Below are 15315 nucleotides of genomic sequence, written 5' to 3'. Positions count from 1 at the left end.
GCTTTACTGGAAGGATTTTTTCTTTGTTGGTGGTCCATAAAATAACATTGCAACTTACATTCTATGGCATCATAGATTCAAAGAAATGCCATAGGTAAGTCACTGAAAGAAGGAAAAATTGGCACTTCATTAATCCCTAGAATAACATACTTCGTAGTAAGTTCTACCCTGATGGAATTTCCTCTTAATCAATATCGGCTACATTCTAGTTTTCACATGTGTTAATGACTGTCAGGGCAGGAGACCAATAAGGTAATTACAGTGGATAAATTCCAACAGTAAACATAGTGATAAATAATTTTATCTAGCCAATTACTGAATCATGGAATTTAAAGGGCCAGACCATAAAGTTGTTCCAATTTTTATATGACAAAACTAAGATCTACAGAGATTTAGGGAGTAGCTCCTATTCCTTTGTTTAAATGACAGAACAAACCTATTGCCCATCAGAACATGAGAGTAAGTCATTAGTTTAACTCTCTGGCTGCTGTGAAATTTCAGAAGGAAATACACAAGATGCCAAAAAATTCTCTCTCTCTAGCAAAGGTGAGGTTTTATCTAGCTTGAATCCCAAACAGGAAAGTATGCAACTGACTGTTCACTTAAGAGTAGAAAAAAAAAAAGATCTTTAACACTCATATTCTTTTAAACACATCTTCTGAGGAATTCAGATTATTCTTTAACACATATTTTCTGAGCAACTCATGTTACTTTGTTTATTTCAAATCTTCCATTAGATTACAGTATACGAGGATCTTGTGTTGTATTTGGTTATTATACTCTGCTTAAGTGTTGTAGTTTACACATTGGAAAGAGTCTTTAGTAAATGATAGTCCTAGAGAATTGTATAAATTTGCTGTTTTTGTTTAGCATTTCAAAACTTCCCCTTGTATTGCAAAATTTGACATAGAAAAAAAGTCTTTGAGAGCAATGATCTTTCAAAGATTGGTATTTGTTATTAATGTCTCAAGAATACAGCTTTAGGGACTTGCCTGGTGGTACAGTGGTTAAGAATCCATCTGCCGATGCAGGGGCCATGGGTTCGATCCCTGGTCTGGGAAGATCCCACATGCCGCGGAGCGACTAAGCTCGTGCACCACAACTACTGAGCCTGCACTCTAGAGTCTGCAAGCCACAACTACTGAGCCCGTGTGCCACAACTACTGAAGCCCATGCGCCTACAGCCTGTGCTCCGCAACAAGAGAGGCCACCACAATGAGAAACCCGCGCACCCAAGGAAAAGTAGCCCCCGCTAGCCGCAACTAGAGAAAGCCTGCGCGCAGCAACGAAGACCCAACACAGCCAAAAATAAATAAATTTTTTTAAAAAAGAATACAGCTTTATAAATTGGACTTGAGGGATACTTTATAAAAACTAATAAGATGACAAAATACAATGGCCGCAGTAATTCAGGTATTCTTGCAGACATGCTTTTATTAGTATTTTTGGAAAACACAGAAAGGAAAGTGTCTTTTAATGAGTCCAAATTATATTCTTAAATCCAAAATATTTGCTGATATAGCAAAAACGTTTACCTAGAAATGTATTCTTTTCAGAGAATTAAATTATTTCATTTGTAATTCTTGCAGCAGACTAAAAAGAGCCAATTAGATGATGAAGACCTGGGGTAAATTTGCTTCTATGAACAGAATGTGACTTAAGGGATAGAGTAAACAGAGAGTGAATAGAAACCTAAATGAGTCATTGCTCTTTAAATAACTGAAATTCCTAAATTATGTTTTATAACTTGCTTTAAAAAAAAAGAAAAAGAAAGAAAATATATGTGCCATTTTACTATTCCTTAATCACTTAGTGAGCTTTTTTAAAATGTATGCTCATATATATTGTTAGAGTGCATTTATTACCTGATTGTGATATATCGATTCTTGGTCATAATCCCTTTCCAACTTTATAAAAATATACCTAATGAGAAATATTTTAGAAACCTTTCCCAGCGGGGGGACAACAGAGATTGTGTACATCATAATTTATATAAATGAACGAGTTAGAGTTTCTACTGAGCTTTAAATAGTATTTATTCAGTCTAATAACTAGAAAAATAAAACATTTTTCAACGAAGTTCAAGTAATCCATTTGTCTCAGAATTTTGTTCTGCTTTTAGTTTGAAGACAGATTGCGATCATGGTTGTTATGTAATGTAACTTGTATGCATCTCCTAGGCAGTGTCCTGTATCTTTATTAGGAAGACTCTTTATTACTTGAAAGTTTGATTTGGAGGTTGTATTCATCTACATCAGTAATCACTCTGTGTGTGTGTGTATGTGTGTGTGTGTGTGTGTGTGTGTTACACAACTTTGGCTTTTCGAAGTAGAGTAGAAGTACGTAAAACACCTGAGGTCAGTGTATCAGCAATTAGCTTGAACCATCAGGCGCCAGGATGGCTTTGCACCGTCAACGTGCTCTGTGTACATTCTGTTCTTATATTCCTTCATATTGTTCTGCACGGTAGTAGATTAAGTACCGAGGAAATGGCACTGACTCTTTCTGACCCGCAAGAAAATGTTCCTCTCCTCGTGCTTCCCTGAAAGGAGCAGCTCGGTGCCGGGAACAAATCTGCCTCAACGCATTTTTCGAGCGGAGAGAAAGAAGGACTTAAAAAAAAAAAAAAAAAAAAAAAAAGCCCCTTCCATCTTATCGGAGATTCGCTACTTGTGCTTCTTTGAGGTCTTCTCTTTGCTCACTGCTAAAAAGGAAAAACTTCTGGCTCCGGCGTGAGAAACCTCCGGACGTCACAGGAGAGGCCAGGCACGCACGAGCGGCGCAGTCGCGGTGGGCTTCGTGCCCCCTTCCCCGGAGCTGGGCTCGCGCCGCTGCCCGCACCGCCGGCCCAGCCTCGGCCGCGAGGTGGCAGCGAGCGCCAGCGACGGCGCGCGGGCGCGACCTCAGCCCGGCGCAGCGGCCGAGCGAGCGCGCACCCCCGGCCCGGGCGCGCGGTCCGACAGCGCGCGCGGCTCCCGCGCTGCCCCCCGAATTCCCGGGGAGGGGTGCGGGGGGCTGCGGCGCCGCCCGGGGGCTGTCACGTGGCCGGGGCGAGGTGGAGCTCCGCTTCGAGGGAGGCTCTTCCCCTCCCCACCAACCTTTAGGCTTTGAGCCGGAGAAGCACCCGCGAGCTTTCCTTCCCGCTCCGCTGCCTTCCACGACCGCCCTTCCCGCTTCAACCATCGGGCTGAAAGACGGATGCGGCAGAGAGGGTAAGTTTCAGGAGTACACCTTGGACAGGACTGACTTTAGAGGAATCTGTCACCGATGGGGTGCAGGGTGAGAGAGGAAGAAAGGGCACGCGAGTCCCGAAACGAGCTCAGGGGAGCGGCGGGGGCGCAGGCAGCCTTCGGTTCGGTCCCCGCGCGGGCGGGTCGCGAGGTGCTCCAAACCACCGGCCACCCGGCACCGCCTGCGGTGCGGGGCCAACGCCGCTCTGCGGGGCTTCCCTGCGGGGTCCGAGTCCCCCTCCTCGGGCTCTGGTGAGACGTCGTCCTCCCTCCTTCGCCACCTTTTTTGGCACCTTTCCCGAGCCCCCGCGGCGCGGCAGCGCTGAGCTTTTGCGGAGGAACGCGCGGCCGGGACGGCCGGGGGAGGAGGGCTCGCGGCGGGTCGGCCTTCGCCCTGCGCGCCGCACTTGTGCGCGGGGAGCGGCCCGGGGCCCCGGTGAGCGCCCCTCGCGCGCGGGCTGCGTCGAGCCCTGCCCCCCGGGGCTGGGCCCTCCAGCCCGGCGCTGCGTCCCCAGGAGACATCGTACTGGCCCCTACTTCCGAGTTGCCATCGTCCAAATCTTCAGCTCCTTTACACCGGTGGTGGTGGAGCGCGGCTGGGTAGGAGACGGCGGATGGACTGGAGAGGGAAGGGGCCCTTACAGGAGTGGCCCGCTGGTCTCCAGGTAGGCTGGAGAGGGGCGAATGTTCTAAGGACTGACGTGGGGCCAGAGTCAACTAAGTTTGGGCTGTGCCTGTTTGGTTCTGGTTGTTGTGGATGTTTTCTGCTTTGCCAGTCTCATCATTATGGGTAGAGACATCTGACAAATGGGTGGCAAGTGTGTGTGTTTGGGGGGGCGCGGGGAGGGAGGGAGTATTAGGAATGAGGACAGTTTGGGGCAATTCACCTAGTTACACGATATGAAAAAGGTGGGCGCGTAAGCGTGCCGACAGGAATTTTGATTTCACACATCCCATTTCCTGAGTTTGGTAACTCAGGAAAAACCGAGGGGAGGGGAGGGGAGGGGAGGGGAGAGTGAAGAAGTGTGTCTTGACATTCCTTTATTGTTTTTAAAGAGTTCTCAGATTTGCCGTGCCCACCAGGACCCTAGGGGAAAGCATAGCTTGTCGGGTGGCACACAGGCGGGGGCCGGGGAGCACGGGGCTTGCCTGGCTCTGCCTGAAGCGGAGTCCCGGCAACAGCGGCTCTCAGTCCCTGGGCTGCAGGCTGCTTCCCCGGTGAGAGCAGAAAGCTGTCGGCCGGGTTCCTCACCCATGGCCAGAGACTGAGCGCTTTTCGGTGGATGACTGCTGCCTTATTCGTCTTTCCTTATTGTTTTAAGGCAGCTGTCAGTTGAGCAAGCCCTCCTGGAAGGGAAAGGAGCAGAGAATTATGTAACTCATGTGAATAAACTAGCAGTAACTTTGGGAGGATGCATGTAGCAAGGCTGACATTTCTTTTCCAAAAACAAGGGAGTTAAGCAGCCAGTTCCGAGTATATGACAAAATTTATCTGCAGCAGGTTACGCCCAGAGAGCTGTATTCTCAGGCAGTAACAGCTCTAAGAACAGCAAGCAGTAAAGGCCAGCGTTCAAATTGGAATGGAGAAGCAAATTTCCCTTTGGAAGGGGGCTAATTTGCCAACTGGATGTATGTAGTGTCTCTGTTTTGTCTCTAAAGGCACATGGCAGCTATAGTGAGATGCAACAAGCTTTCATTTTTGCAGTGCCTGTAGTTGCATACGTTACTTTAGAAATATATATTGGAACAGTAAATATCAAATCATTTTCCTTGTCAAAGATGACGTATGTAAATTCTTTCTCAATATTATTTTCTGACAGTCATTCATCCTTGAGATTATACTAAGGTAGGCTGGAAATACACATTTTATCCAATGCAGAACCGTTTTACCCAACTGGAATGACATGCACTTAGCAAAGGAGTCTGATTTCAAATACATGAAAAAAAATGTGAAGTTTGCATTTTCTGTATAGCTAAGCTAACTTCTACTTAGTAAGAAAACTGCTATTTCTCACAGGATATGTCTGGCAAATATAATTTCAAAGGGATCAGAGTAGAGTTTCAGTATATTTAATCTAAATTCATCTGCAAGAAAACTTTGTAGCCCATAAATTGTAATAATTTAATGTGTTTGCGTTAAGTCCCATATGCAGTGAATTTTGTCAAAGTCAGTTGGTAGATATAAACTTTCTATCTTTCTTCCTTTGCACTGCAAACACCTTGGTCTGTGCCTCCATTATCTCTCACCTGGATTGTTCCACTAGCCTCTAAATGAATCTCCCTACTTCTCTCTCCTGTCTTAAGTCCTTGCAAACAACAGCTAGAGCAATAACTTTAAAACAAGTCATAGAACTTCACGCCTTTCCCAAAGACTCTCCAGGGAGTCCTCGTCTTTCTCAGAGAAAAAGTCAGACTGTCCCAGGGAGTCAGGCTGTGCAGAGTCTGTTTCTCCCCTGCTACCCTCCCAGCTACTTCCCTATAGTCTCTCCCTCATTTATTTGGCTTCTCATCTGTTCAGCACACCAAGCACACTCCAGGCGTAAAGATTTCACGTTTGCTCTTTCCACAGGGGATGCATCCCTGAGACATCTGCTTGGCTTCCTTCCTCGCTGTGGGGTCTTGACTCACACGCCATCTTCTCTGGCAGTCAGAGGCCCCCCCGCCTCACCCGTAACAGCTGCCCTCCCAGCAATCCCAGGTCCCCTTCCTTGCTTTATTTTTCTCCGTGGCACTTACTACCGTCTTGTGTCCTCTTTTCCTGATTTATTTTTTCTTGTCTACTTCTGCACACAAGACTAGAAACTCAGTGGGAACCTCACTGTTGTCTCCAACTAAAACCCTGCCTGACACAAAATAGTGTCCAAAAATCTCTATTGGATGAATGAATTCTCTTTCAGAAACAATTCCTTTTTTTAACACCCATTTTGCATGTCAAAGGACTATGATAGTGTGGACAAGAATGTCCCCTGCCGCCTGCCGTATCAGTAAACAAAGGCTATTGTGGGCATCGAGCCATCAGCCCCTGCAGTCACCCTGGATGCTGCACCTGGATGGGAGAGAACGGGATACTGGCTCCAGATGATATTTCAATGAGCCCAGACTCTTGTATCTTCCCATACATAGAAAAATGCTAAATTCATTAACTTGAGATGTCTGGTTTTCTTTAATCAACAGCAATCTTTTGATGTTCCAGCTACCTGCCTTTTCTTGCAAAAACTCCTGTATATCCCGGCTGCTCCCCGACCTCTTCCGAGCCACCCCCCAGAGCATCTGAGAGGCTGCCTCCCGGGCTGGAGTCCTCAGCCAGTCCGCCGGATAAAACATAACTCTCAACTTTTAGGTTGTGGATTTTTTTCAGTCAACACTAGAATTCAGCTATTGATGTCAATATCAATCACAGAAGAACCTGTTATTACATCTGTGCACCTACCGTGTCATCAACACATTTTTATTCTAAATCTAATATTCGCGAAGTAGTATGAAATATACATAGTACCTACCTTCAAGAGGCAATATTACGGGCTTCCCTGGTGGCGCAGTGGTTGAGAATCCGCCTGCCGATGCAGGAGACACGGGTTCGTGCCCCGGTCCGGGAAGATCCCACATGCCGCGGAGCAACTAAGCCCGTGAGCCATGGCCGCTGGGCCTGTGCGTCCGGAGCCTGTGCTCCGCAACGGGAGAGGCCACAACAGTGAGAGGCCCGCATACCGCAAAAAAAAAAAAAAAAAAAAAAAAAAGAGGCAATATTACAGCTGTGAAGAGCCAATTAAGGATCCAGGGGACTAAATGCTGCTTTGAAGGATGGGTAGAATTTGGATGCGGGATGAGGAGTTGCAGAGGCGAAGGTGCAGAAGCTAGAACCAGGGCCAGGGCACTTGGTGACTGTGAAGGGACCTGCCCGCCTGGTACAGAACATGCGCTGTGGGGTTGTTAGACCGGGAGTGTAAGGCGGAGTAGCGGTCTTCAAGTGTCAGGTCCAGGAGGCTCCGTGGTCCCTACCTCGTGTGTCTCACCTGACACTGTGTGCAGACGGGGAGCCGTGGGTAGGGAGTTAGAGGATGCATTTTCCTGTCATGCTAGTTCTACTAATGAAGAAAAACTCAGATACCTGCGCAGTGACGTTAGATATCTTGCCAGCAACCTGACGAGGATGTATGATGCGAAATTTTCTTGAATTCTTTAGTGCGAAATTTCCAAAGCATGTTTAGATTAGCAGTTGCTTGTTCCAGGTTTGTTCTCAGACACTGAGAGACAGAGATATTCTCTCTCTTTGGTATTCTTGAGAGAAAAGTGTGTTACCAGGGAGGTTCAGGAGTCTTTCCAGGCTGTGGACAAGGAGACGGGAGAAGGTTTCTATAACGTTCGCACTTGATACCTTTCCTAGTCCTGATGCTTTCATTCTCACTAAGTGGTAGTAACCTTTCTTTTCATTCTTCAGTTTTATAAGTTGTAGTTTTATAATAAAAAACACCCCATACTCTAGAAAGCAAAAGTACCCAAGGAAAGGTTCAATAGTGACATCACTTAAAAGGCAAAAGCATATTTTGTTCCTTAAAGTTCTTGTCTCCTTTTCAATGGAAGTAATTCTGCATGATTTTCTTTATCGTTCTCACAGAAGAAAGAAATGCAATTCTGTTTCTTAACGCAGACACAATGGCCTGTTAATTAACATAAGAAACCCCATCTCATATTTACTTAATAACGTAAGGGAAATCAGAGATTTTTTTTTTTTTAAAGGAGCTTGTAGGCTCTACAGGACTGTCGTCTGTGATTTGTTTCGTTGGTAAGAAAAGAGTATTCCTATCACAAAATACTGTGAAAGATCAAAAGTATGACTAAAATTTAGATCCCTGGATTGTATCTGTATGCAGTCTGGTGGAGAGGGAGGATATTTCCATGAAGAAAACCTTAGAAATCCTTTGAAAGCTTCTGACATGTTAATAATAGTATAGAATCTTAAAGTCGGAAAGAGCTTCAGAGTTACCCAGTTGAATCTCCTACGCAACGTGAGAACTTCCCCAAGCCTTTCGAGTAGTACTTAACAAACTGTTGCATGTGGAGAACTTGCTGGTTTACAGGCAGTTCATTCCATTTGATTAAACTTTTGTTCCTCATAATGATGCGAAATATTTTTAATGTAATCCACTTCCCTTGGTCCTACTTCTAACTTGAGAGGTCATAAGATTCTGAGCCACAAGCCAGGGACCACACGCTACCCATTCCAATGCGAGAAGATGTTTGTACCCTTCCTACTGAGTCTTTTCTGGATTAAACATCTTCTTTTCCTTCAGCAGTCCTTCATAGGACAAAGTTTCTTGATGTTTCACTGCATCGATCATCTCCTTAAAGAGCAGTTCAGTGTCGGTGGGGCTATTACTACAACTTTTTTTATAGTAAGAGGAAGAATTAGGTAAATTTTTTGTGTGTTTTCCTTTGTTGGTGTCATATCTTTTTCATATGTTTTAATCTGTCCTTTTTTTTAATACCTTCATATTCCTACAATGTTTAGGAATGTGCTGATGATCGTTTATGTAAGACTTTGGGCATGAGATTTATACACACGTTACTCGTGTACAGACCACTGCATTTTGCTGAGACTCAATGTGAAAGCACATCAAGTTAAAAGTATTACTAAAGATTTGTTTCAAATTGTTTGCACTGTTTCTACTATTTAAAAACAGATGTATACCTAGAATACCTTTTGTTTATTTCAGTGTCTTCACTTTAAACAGTACTATGAATCGGAATTCATTTTGACTGCCCTCAATAAGATTAGTAATGCAATTGGTCATTTTCTCTTTACAGGTTGTTTAGTTCAAGGGAATGAAGAACTCAGAATAATTTTGAGAAATGGCTTCCAATATGGAGAATAGAAATAAGTTGAGTCTTTGACCTGCTTTGAGGAAACATATTGTCCATTTGTCTAAAGTCATCTGTAATAGCCAAACCAATCAAAATGAATTCAACGCTATTTTCCCAGGTAGAAAATCGTTCATTCTATTATAATTTTTCAGAGAAGAATTCCCAGTTTTTGGCTTTCGAAAATGATGATTGTCAGCTGCCCTTGGCCATGATATTCACGTTAGCTCTTGCTTATGGAGCTGTGATCATTCTGGGGGTCTCTGGAAACCTGGCCTTGATCATCATCATCTTGAAACAAAAGGAGTTGAGAAATGTCACCAACATCCTGATTGTGAACCTTTCCTTCTCAGACTTGCTTGTTGCTATCATGTGTCTCCCCTTCACGTTCGTCTACACGTTGATGGACCACTGGGTTTTCGGTGAGGCAATGTGCAAGTTGAACCCTTTTGTGCAGTGCGTTTCCATCACTGTGTCTATCTTCTCTTTGGTCCTCATTGCCGTAGAACGGCATCAGCTGATCATCAATCCACGGGGCTGGAGACCCAGTAATAGACATGCTTACGTAGGCATTGCTGTCATCTGGGTCCTTGCTGTGGCTTCTTCTCTGCCCTTCCTGATCTACCAAGTACTGACGGATGAACCATTCCAAAATGTGACCCTTGATGCGTTCAAGGACAAGTACGTCTGCTTTGATAGATTTCCATCGGACTCTCACCGGTTGTCTTACACCACTCTCCTCTTGGTGCTGCAGTACTTTGGCCCACTCTGTTTTATATTTATTTGCTACTTCAAGGTAAGAAAACATTCCCCCCCCGCCACCGCCACCATGTCCATTTTTACCTTCTTTCTCCAAGAGTCCTCATTCAATGAGTGATTCTATTTGAACTCTTTATTTCTTTCCTCCTGTAGATATATATACGCTTAAAAAGAAGAAACAACGCGATGGACAAGATGAGAGACAATAAGTACAGGTCCAGCGAAAACAAGAGGATCAACATCCTGCTGCTGTCCATAGTGGTGGCGTTTGCGGTCTGCTGGCTGCCGCTTACCATCTTCAACACCGTGTTCGACTGGAATCATCAGATCATTGCTACGTGCAGCCACAATCTGTTATTCCTGCTCTGCCACCTCACAGCCATGATCTCCACCTGTGTCAACCCCGTATTTTATGGCTTCCTGAACAGAAACTTCCAGAGAGACCTGCAGTTCTTCTTTAACTTTTGCGATTTCCGGTCTCAGGATGACGACTATGAGGCCATCGCCATGTCCACTATGCACACGGACGTCTCTAAGACATCTCTGAAGCAGCCAAGCCCAGTCTCGCTTAAAAAGCTCCACAGTGACGATAATGAAACAATCTGACCCTGCCGGAGCATTGGGTCCCAGGTGACATCTGCTTAAAACCGAGCACAACCCGCAACAGACTTTAATTCCCTGTTCTCCCAAGGAAGAGGGTTGAAATCATTGAAGAAAGATCAAGATTCTCTTGTCTTGCTTCTTACGGCCTTTGTAGGAGGTGTCATAATTATATTTGGGACAAAACGTGTGGGCTTTGGAAGCTTCTGGCGATGGTTTCGACCAGACATCTTGGAAGTGCTTTTTTGTAAACTTCTGCATAGAATAGAAAGGCTTTTATATTGTATTTATTAGAAGGAAATTTCTTTAAAGTATTGCTGTTCACTGACTTGAGAAGCACCACACCTGACGCTCTTGCTTGATTGGGCCATCCTTGTTCGATGAGATCGTCAGTAGATTGGGCAGTCCTGTGGAAGGTTCGGTATCAAGCTTCAGCCTGTTACAGAGGTGATGGCCTGCGAAGAGCAGCGTTCAGGGTGTGAGCTAAACGAGAGTCTGTGTCCTGTATGCCTAGGCTGAAGTCATTCAAAAGTGATTTGCGTTTTCTTGAAATTTTAAGACAGGATTTCATTTGCTCCTAATTGATTATCACGTAAGATAAAAAATACATTTAAAAATACTTCTCAGCTGTGAATATCTTGGGGAATTGGGCCACCCACGAGGATTAAGTGGGACAGCAGTTCCCTAACTTTAAAACTATTTTGGTACCTGACAACCAAATGATTTCAGAGTAGTTAGTTTAACAAGTAAATTAGTATTGCTGCGTATGGTTGGATTATATTTATTAGAATTGATGGTCAAGAGGCTTTCCATTCTTCACAGACTGTTCAGTGTTTGTCAGGCTTCCTAGCATAAATATACGTCATTCAAAGGCTTTTATTTCCAGCTTACAATATATATAACCACAAAGTGTATTTTCTATACATCAGTGCCTATATACTAACCCATTTTTAACTTTCAACGTCCATCTTTCAAAGGACACCAAGGTACAATGTTGAAAGGATGTCCACCCTGGGTAGCAGGGGGAAATACGGGAAAATTGAGGACACCTCACGTAGCTCACGTTAACTTGTGTGAACTGTGTGCCTGTGGCATCTTACCAATCATGCGCTATGTACTGAGGGGTTGTGTCATGTTAATATACTTCATTTCATGTACCCTGTAATCATGACTGAGCCTCAGAATCATTGGGAGGGAAGGTATTTTAAAGAACAAGACATATCTTTGATGTAGTATACAGACATAGTATTAAATGTGTTTGATTTTAGAAGGGCAGACATTTTCTTTATTAAAATTGTTTCTGCTTTTTCTGAATAGTCTCTTTTGTGACTCTCTTTAGCTTCTTTTTTTTTTTTTTTTCCTTTTTTAGCCCCTGTCTTCCCTCCCATGAAGTTCTGCAGCATCCTCTGCCTGCTTGCTGATGACGTATTTTCTACGCTGTGGTATAACCCTTGATGCTCCAGCCTCTCTCCTTGGCTTTCTGAAGCTTATGAAGGCGGAGACTGTTTTACATGACTCTGTGTCCTAGTGCATTTAGCAAAGTGCCAAGTACCTAGAAGGTTTTAAAAAAAAAATTTTTTTTAAACAATTGAATGAATAAATAATGACACAAATCCTTCCCTCTCATTATTGATTGTACTGACTCTACATTCTGAAATTTTCTTGGACTCCTCCTCCTAGGTTCATCTTTAGCAAGGAGGTGTTTTCTCTTTTATTATGTCACCTTCCTTTCTAAACTAAGCAAAATGACATTTTAGATTTTAGAAACTTGCACGATTTGTCTTGTAAGACAAGTATCAGTCTTTTGCATTGAATGTTAATATGAGTTCAAATTATAGCCTAAGAATGACTTTTAGTTAACAAAGGAAAAAAATTCTGAAACCAACCTTTAATGCGTATTGGAAAATATCATCATCTTTCCTTACCAAAACTTGGAATTTGAAACTACCTGGTGTTCTCTGCTTTGGGGGATGAATGGGAGATTTTGTCTTTCTCTACTTAGGTGCTATGGAAACAAACTGCTGCTTGAGAACAGCCTGAAAATGCAGGTGCATTCTTGTTATAACATTTGCTGAGATGCCATTTCTAAAATCTTCATTTAGCCATGTAGGCTGCTGATTCCTTAGCTTTTCATAAATAATGACCTGAATACCAAATTCTTCTCTTTTATCCAAAGACGTCGATGAACTAGTAGTAAAGTCTAGGGTCGACCACAGATGCACTGTGATTCAAGAAGAAATAAACATGCATGTTCAATACAAACAAACCAGGACTTCCTTGGTGGCGCAGTGGTTAAGAATCCACCTGCCAATGCAGGGGACACGGGTTCGAGCCCTGTTCAGGGAAGATCTCACATGGCGCAGAGCAGCTAATCCGCTGCACAAGTATTGAGCCTGTGCTCTAGAGCCCGCGAGCCACAACTACTGAAGCCCACGTGCCACAACTACTGAAGCCTGCGCGCCTAGCGCCGGTGCTCCGCAATAAGAGTAGCCACCGCAGTGAGAAGCCCACGCACCGCAGGGAAGGGTAGTCCCCGCTCGCCGCAACTAGAGAAAGCCCGCGCGCAGCAACGAAGACCCAAGGCAGCCAAAAATAAATAAATAAATTTATTTTAAAAATAAATACAAACAAACCATTGGGTTTTCTGTAGAATAAAAATCATTTGTTGGCTTAGTACAAGAGCGTAATTATAATGTAGCTTATATAAATTTAGAAGAAAATAATAGCAAGCATTTTAAAACACTTACCTGTGCAAGTACTATGTCAAGTACCTGGGAGGATGCATGCCTGATGTGACCACATTACAGAAGAGACAACCGAAGCTCAAGTTGAAAAATTTGAGCCCCTCCCTGCGTAGCAGGTGCAGCAGGAACAAAACCAAGGTCTGGCCAGTGACGCCAAGCCCATCAGTGTGCTGAACCTACGATAGAGTTTTAGGAGATCGTTTCTCTTCCTTTCCTTACAAGTGACATTATTAGGACATAATACCGTTCACCTTCTTTCTGATTTTAGCTGCAGAAAAGACTGAAGTGGAAGAGTGGAGGGAAAATGGCCATGATGATTACAAGAATTCCCTTTTCAGATAATTCCACTTAAAATAGTATTTGATTAGCCATACCACCTTTATTTGTTTACTGTTAACTGGATATTCTCCTCCACGAATTTCCAAGGATATATACATGCACATTATACTATACCTTCAAAATTTCCAAGGATATATACATGCATATTATACTCTTCTATTCCACGAATTTCCAAGGATATATATGCACATTATACTATACCTTCAAAATTTCCAAGGATATATACATGCATATTATACTCTTCTAGTCCACGAATTTCCAAGGATATATACATGCACATTATACTATACCTTCAAAATTTCCAAGGATATATACATGCATATTATACTCTTCTATTCCACGAATTTCCAAGGATATATACATTCACATTATACTCTACCTTCAAAATTTCCAAGGATATATACATGCATATTATACTCTACCTTCAAAATTTCCAAGTATATATACATGCATATTATACTCTTCTATTCCACAAATTTCCAAGGATATATACATGCACATTATACTCTACCTTCAAAATTTGACAGCCAAGTAAATGTGTATTTGGACAAAGTATTCCTCCACAACAGTGAAAGTGGTGGAAAGAGGCCAACTTAAGCTGGATTTCCAGGGATAGCTCTAGCCTTGTTCAGAGAGCTCCTGGGCACTACTAGGTCTTTCCTCACAGCTGGGATTCAGGGATTCTTCTGGAATGTAGTTGCTCAGTGAGCATGAATTCTTTCATAGTCTCCCTATTTTCTTTGTCTACTTATCCCTATGGGCCATCAAACAACATGTCAGACTTAAGAGTTGGAGCCTATGAGAAGGAGAGCATAGGTTTCTAGGGTAAATGAGTAAGATTTCTCAAATGTCTTTCATTTAATGATTCCTTTATTAATATATTTGTGTGTGTGTACATGCAACACATTGTGAATACATATATATTTTTAAACATGTAATTCTACAGTGGGTTTATTTTCATTGCTATTATTTCCAATCAAAATTATCACATACTTAGCACTTATCACAAATTACCCTATAAAGTACAGCTAATGCTTTCCTCACGTTTCAGAGGAGGAAAACGAGGCACAGAGATGTTTTGGAATTCGTCCAATGTCTCTCAGCTGGTAAATGACAGCCAGGATTCAAATCCAGGCAATTTGGCTTCTGACGATGAGCCTTTGACATACACTGAGAACGTTTCCCACGTGCCAGATTCTGCTCGATTCCCCCACCTCTGCGTCACTATCTTTTTTTAAAAATTAATTTTGGTTGGAGTGTAGTTGCTTTACAATATTGTGTTGGTTTATACTGCACAGAAAAGTGAATCAGCTAAACATATACATATATGTATATCCCCTCTTTTTTGGATTTCCTTCCCATTTAGGTCACCACAGAGCAGTGAGTAGAGTCCCCTGTGCTGTACAGTAGGTTCTCATTAGTTACCTATTTTACACACAGTATCAATAGTATCCTTACGTCAATCGCCATCTCCCAATTCAACCCACAACCCCCTTTCCCCCTTGGTATGCATACGTTTGTTTTCTACCTCTTCGTCTCTATTTCTTCTTTGTAAATAAGATCATCTATACCAAGTTTTTCAGATTTCACATATATGCATTAATATATGATATTTGTTTTTCTCTGACTTACTAAAAATATGGAATGTTTCACGCTTTTGCGTGTCATCCTTGCACAGGGGCCATGCTAATCTTCTCTGTAGCGTTCCAATTTTAGTACATGTGCTGCCCAAGCAAGCACCCTATCTTTTTGTTATTGGATCATTCTTAACCTTTATCTGTAGC

The 15315-nt window shown here is 43.1% G+C and overlaps 1 protein-coding gene and 1 non-coding gene across 4 annotated transcripts; one reads left to right on the top strand and one right to left on the bottom strand.

Annotated features, from left to right (window-relative positions):
* Positions 1-2922: 2922 nt before the first annotated feature.
* NPY1R (neuropeptide Y receptor Y1) lies at positions 2923-12058 on the top strand. Of its 3 annotated transcripts, none has more exons than XM_059066348.2 (3): positions 2923-3212; positions 9036-9885; positions 10002-12058. In XM_059066348.2, the coding sequence occupies exons 2-3, from the start codon at positions 9187-9189 to the stop codon at positions 10452-10454; spliced, it is 1152 nt and encodes a 383-aa protein (XP_058922331.1). In that variant the 5' UTR covers positions 2923-3212; positions 9036-9186; the 3' UTR covers positions 10455-12058. The 3 variants fall into 3 exon arrangements, with proteins under 3 accessions (XP_058922331.1, XP_066891561.1, XP_066891560.1); XM_067035460.1 differs by having other exon boundaries at positions 2952-3212; positions 9245-9885; XM_067035459.1 differs by lacking the exon at positions 2923-3212 and adding an exon at positions 3751-3895.
* Positions 12059-15164: 3106 nt separating this feature from the next.
* LOC131759070 (U6 spliceosomal RNA) lies at positions 15165-15271 on the bottom strand. The gene has a single exon (XR_009336399.1). It is a non-coding gene; the product is annotated as a U6 spliceosomal RNA (small nuclear RNA).
* Positions 15272-15315: the final 44 nt, after the last annotated feature.

The sequence above is a fragment of the Kogia breviceps genome, chromosome 6 (genome assembly GCF_026419965.1).
Source record: "Kogia breviceps isolate mKogBre1 chromosome 6, mKogBre1 haplotype 1, whole genome shotgun sequence".
Taxonomy (NCBI): domain Eukaryota; kingdom Metazoa; phylum Chordata; class Mammalia; order Artiodactyla; family Physeteridae; genus Kogia; species Kogia breviceps.
This window is presented reverse-complemented; position numbering and strand designations above follow the sequence as displayed.

Excerpts from the sequence above, each read along its gene's own strand:
- NPY1R (XM_059066348.2), top strand. The coding sequence starts at position 9,187 with ATGAATTCAACGCTATTTTCCCAGGTAGAAAATCGTTCATTCTATTAT. Across the intron at positions 9,886-10,001 it reads TATTTATTTGCTACTTCAAG|ATATATATACGCTTAAAAAG; the intron begins GTAAGAAAACAT and ends TTCCTCCTGTAG.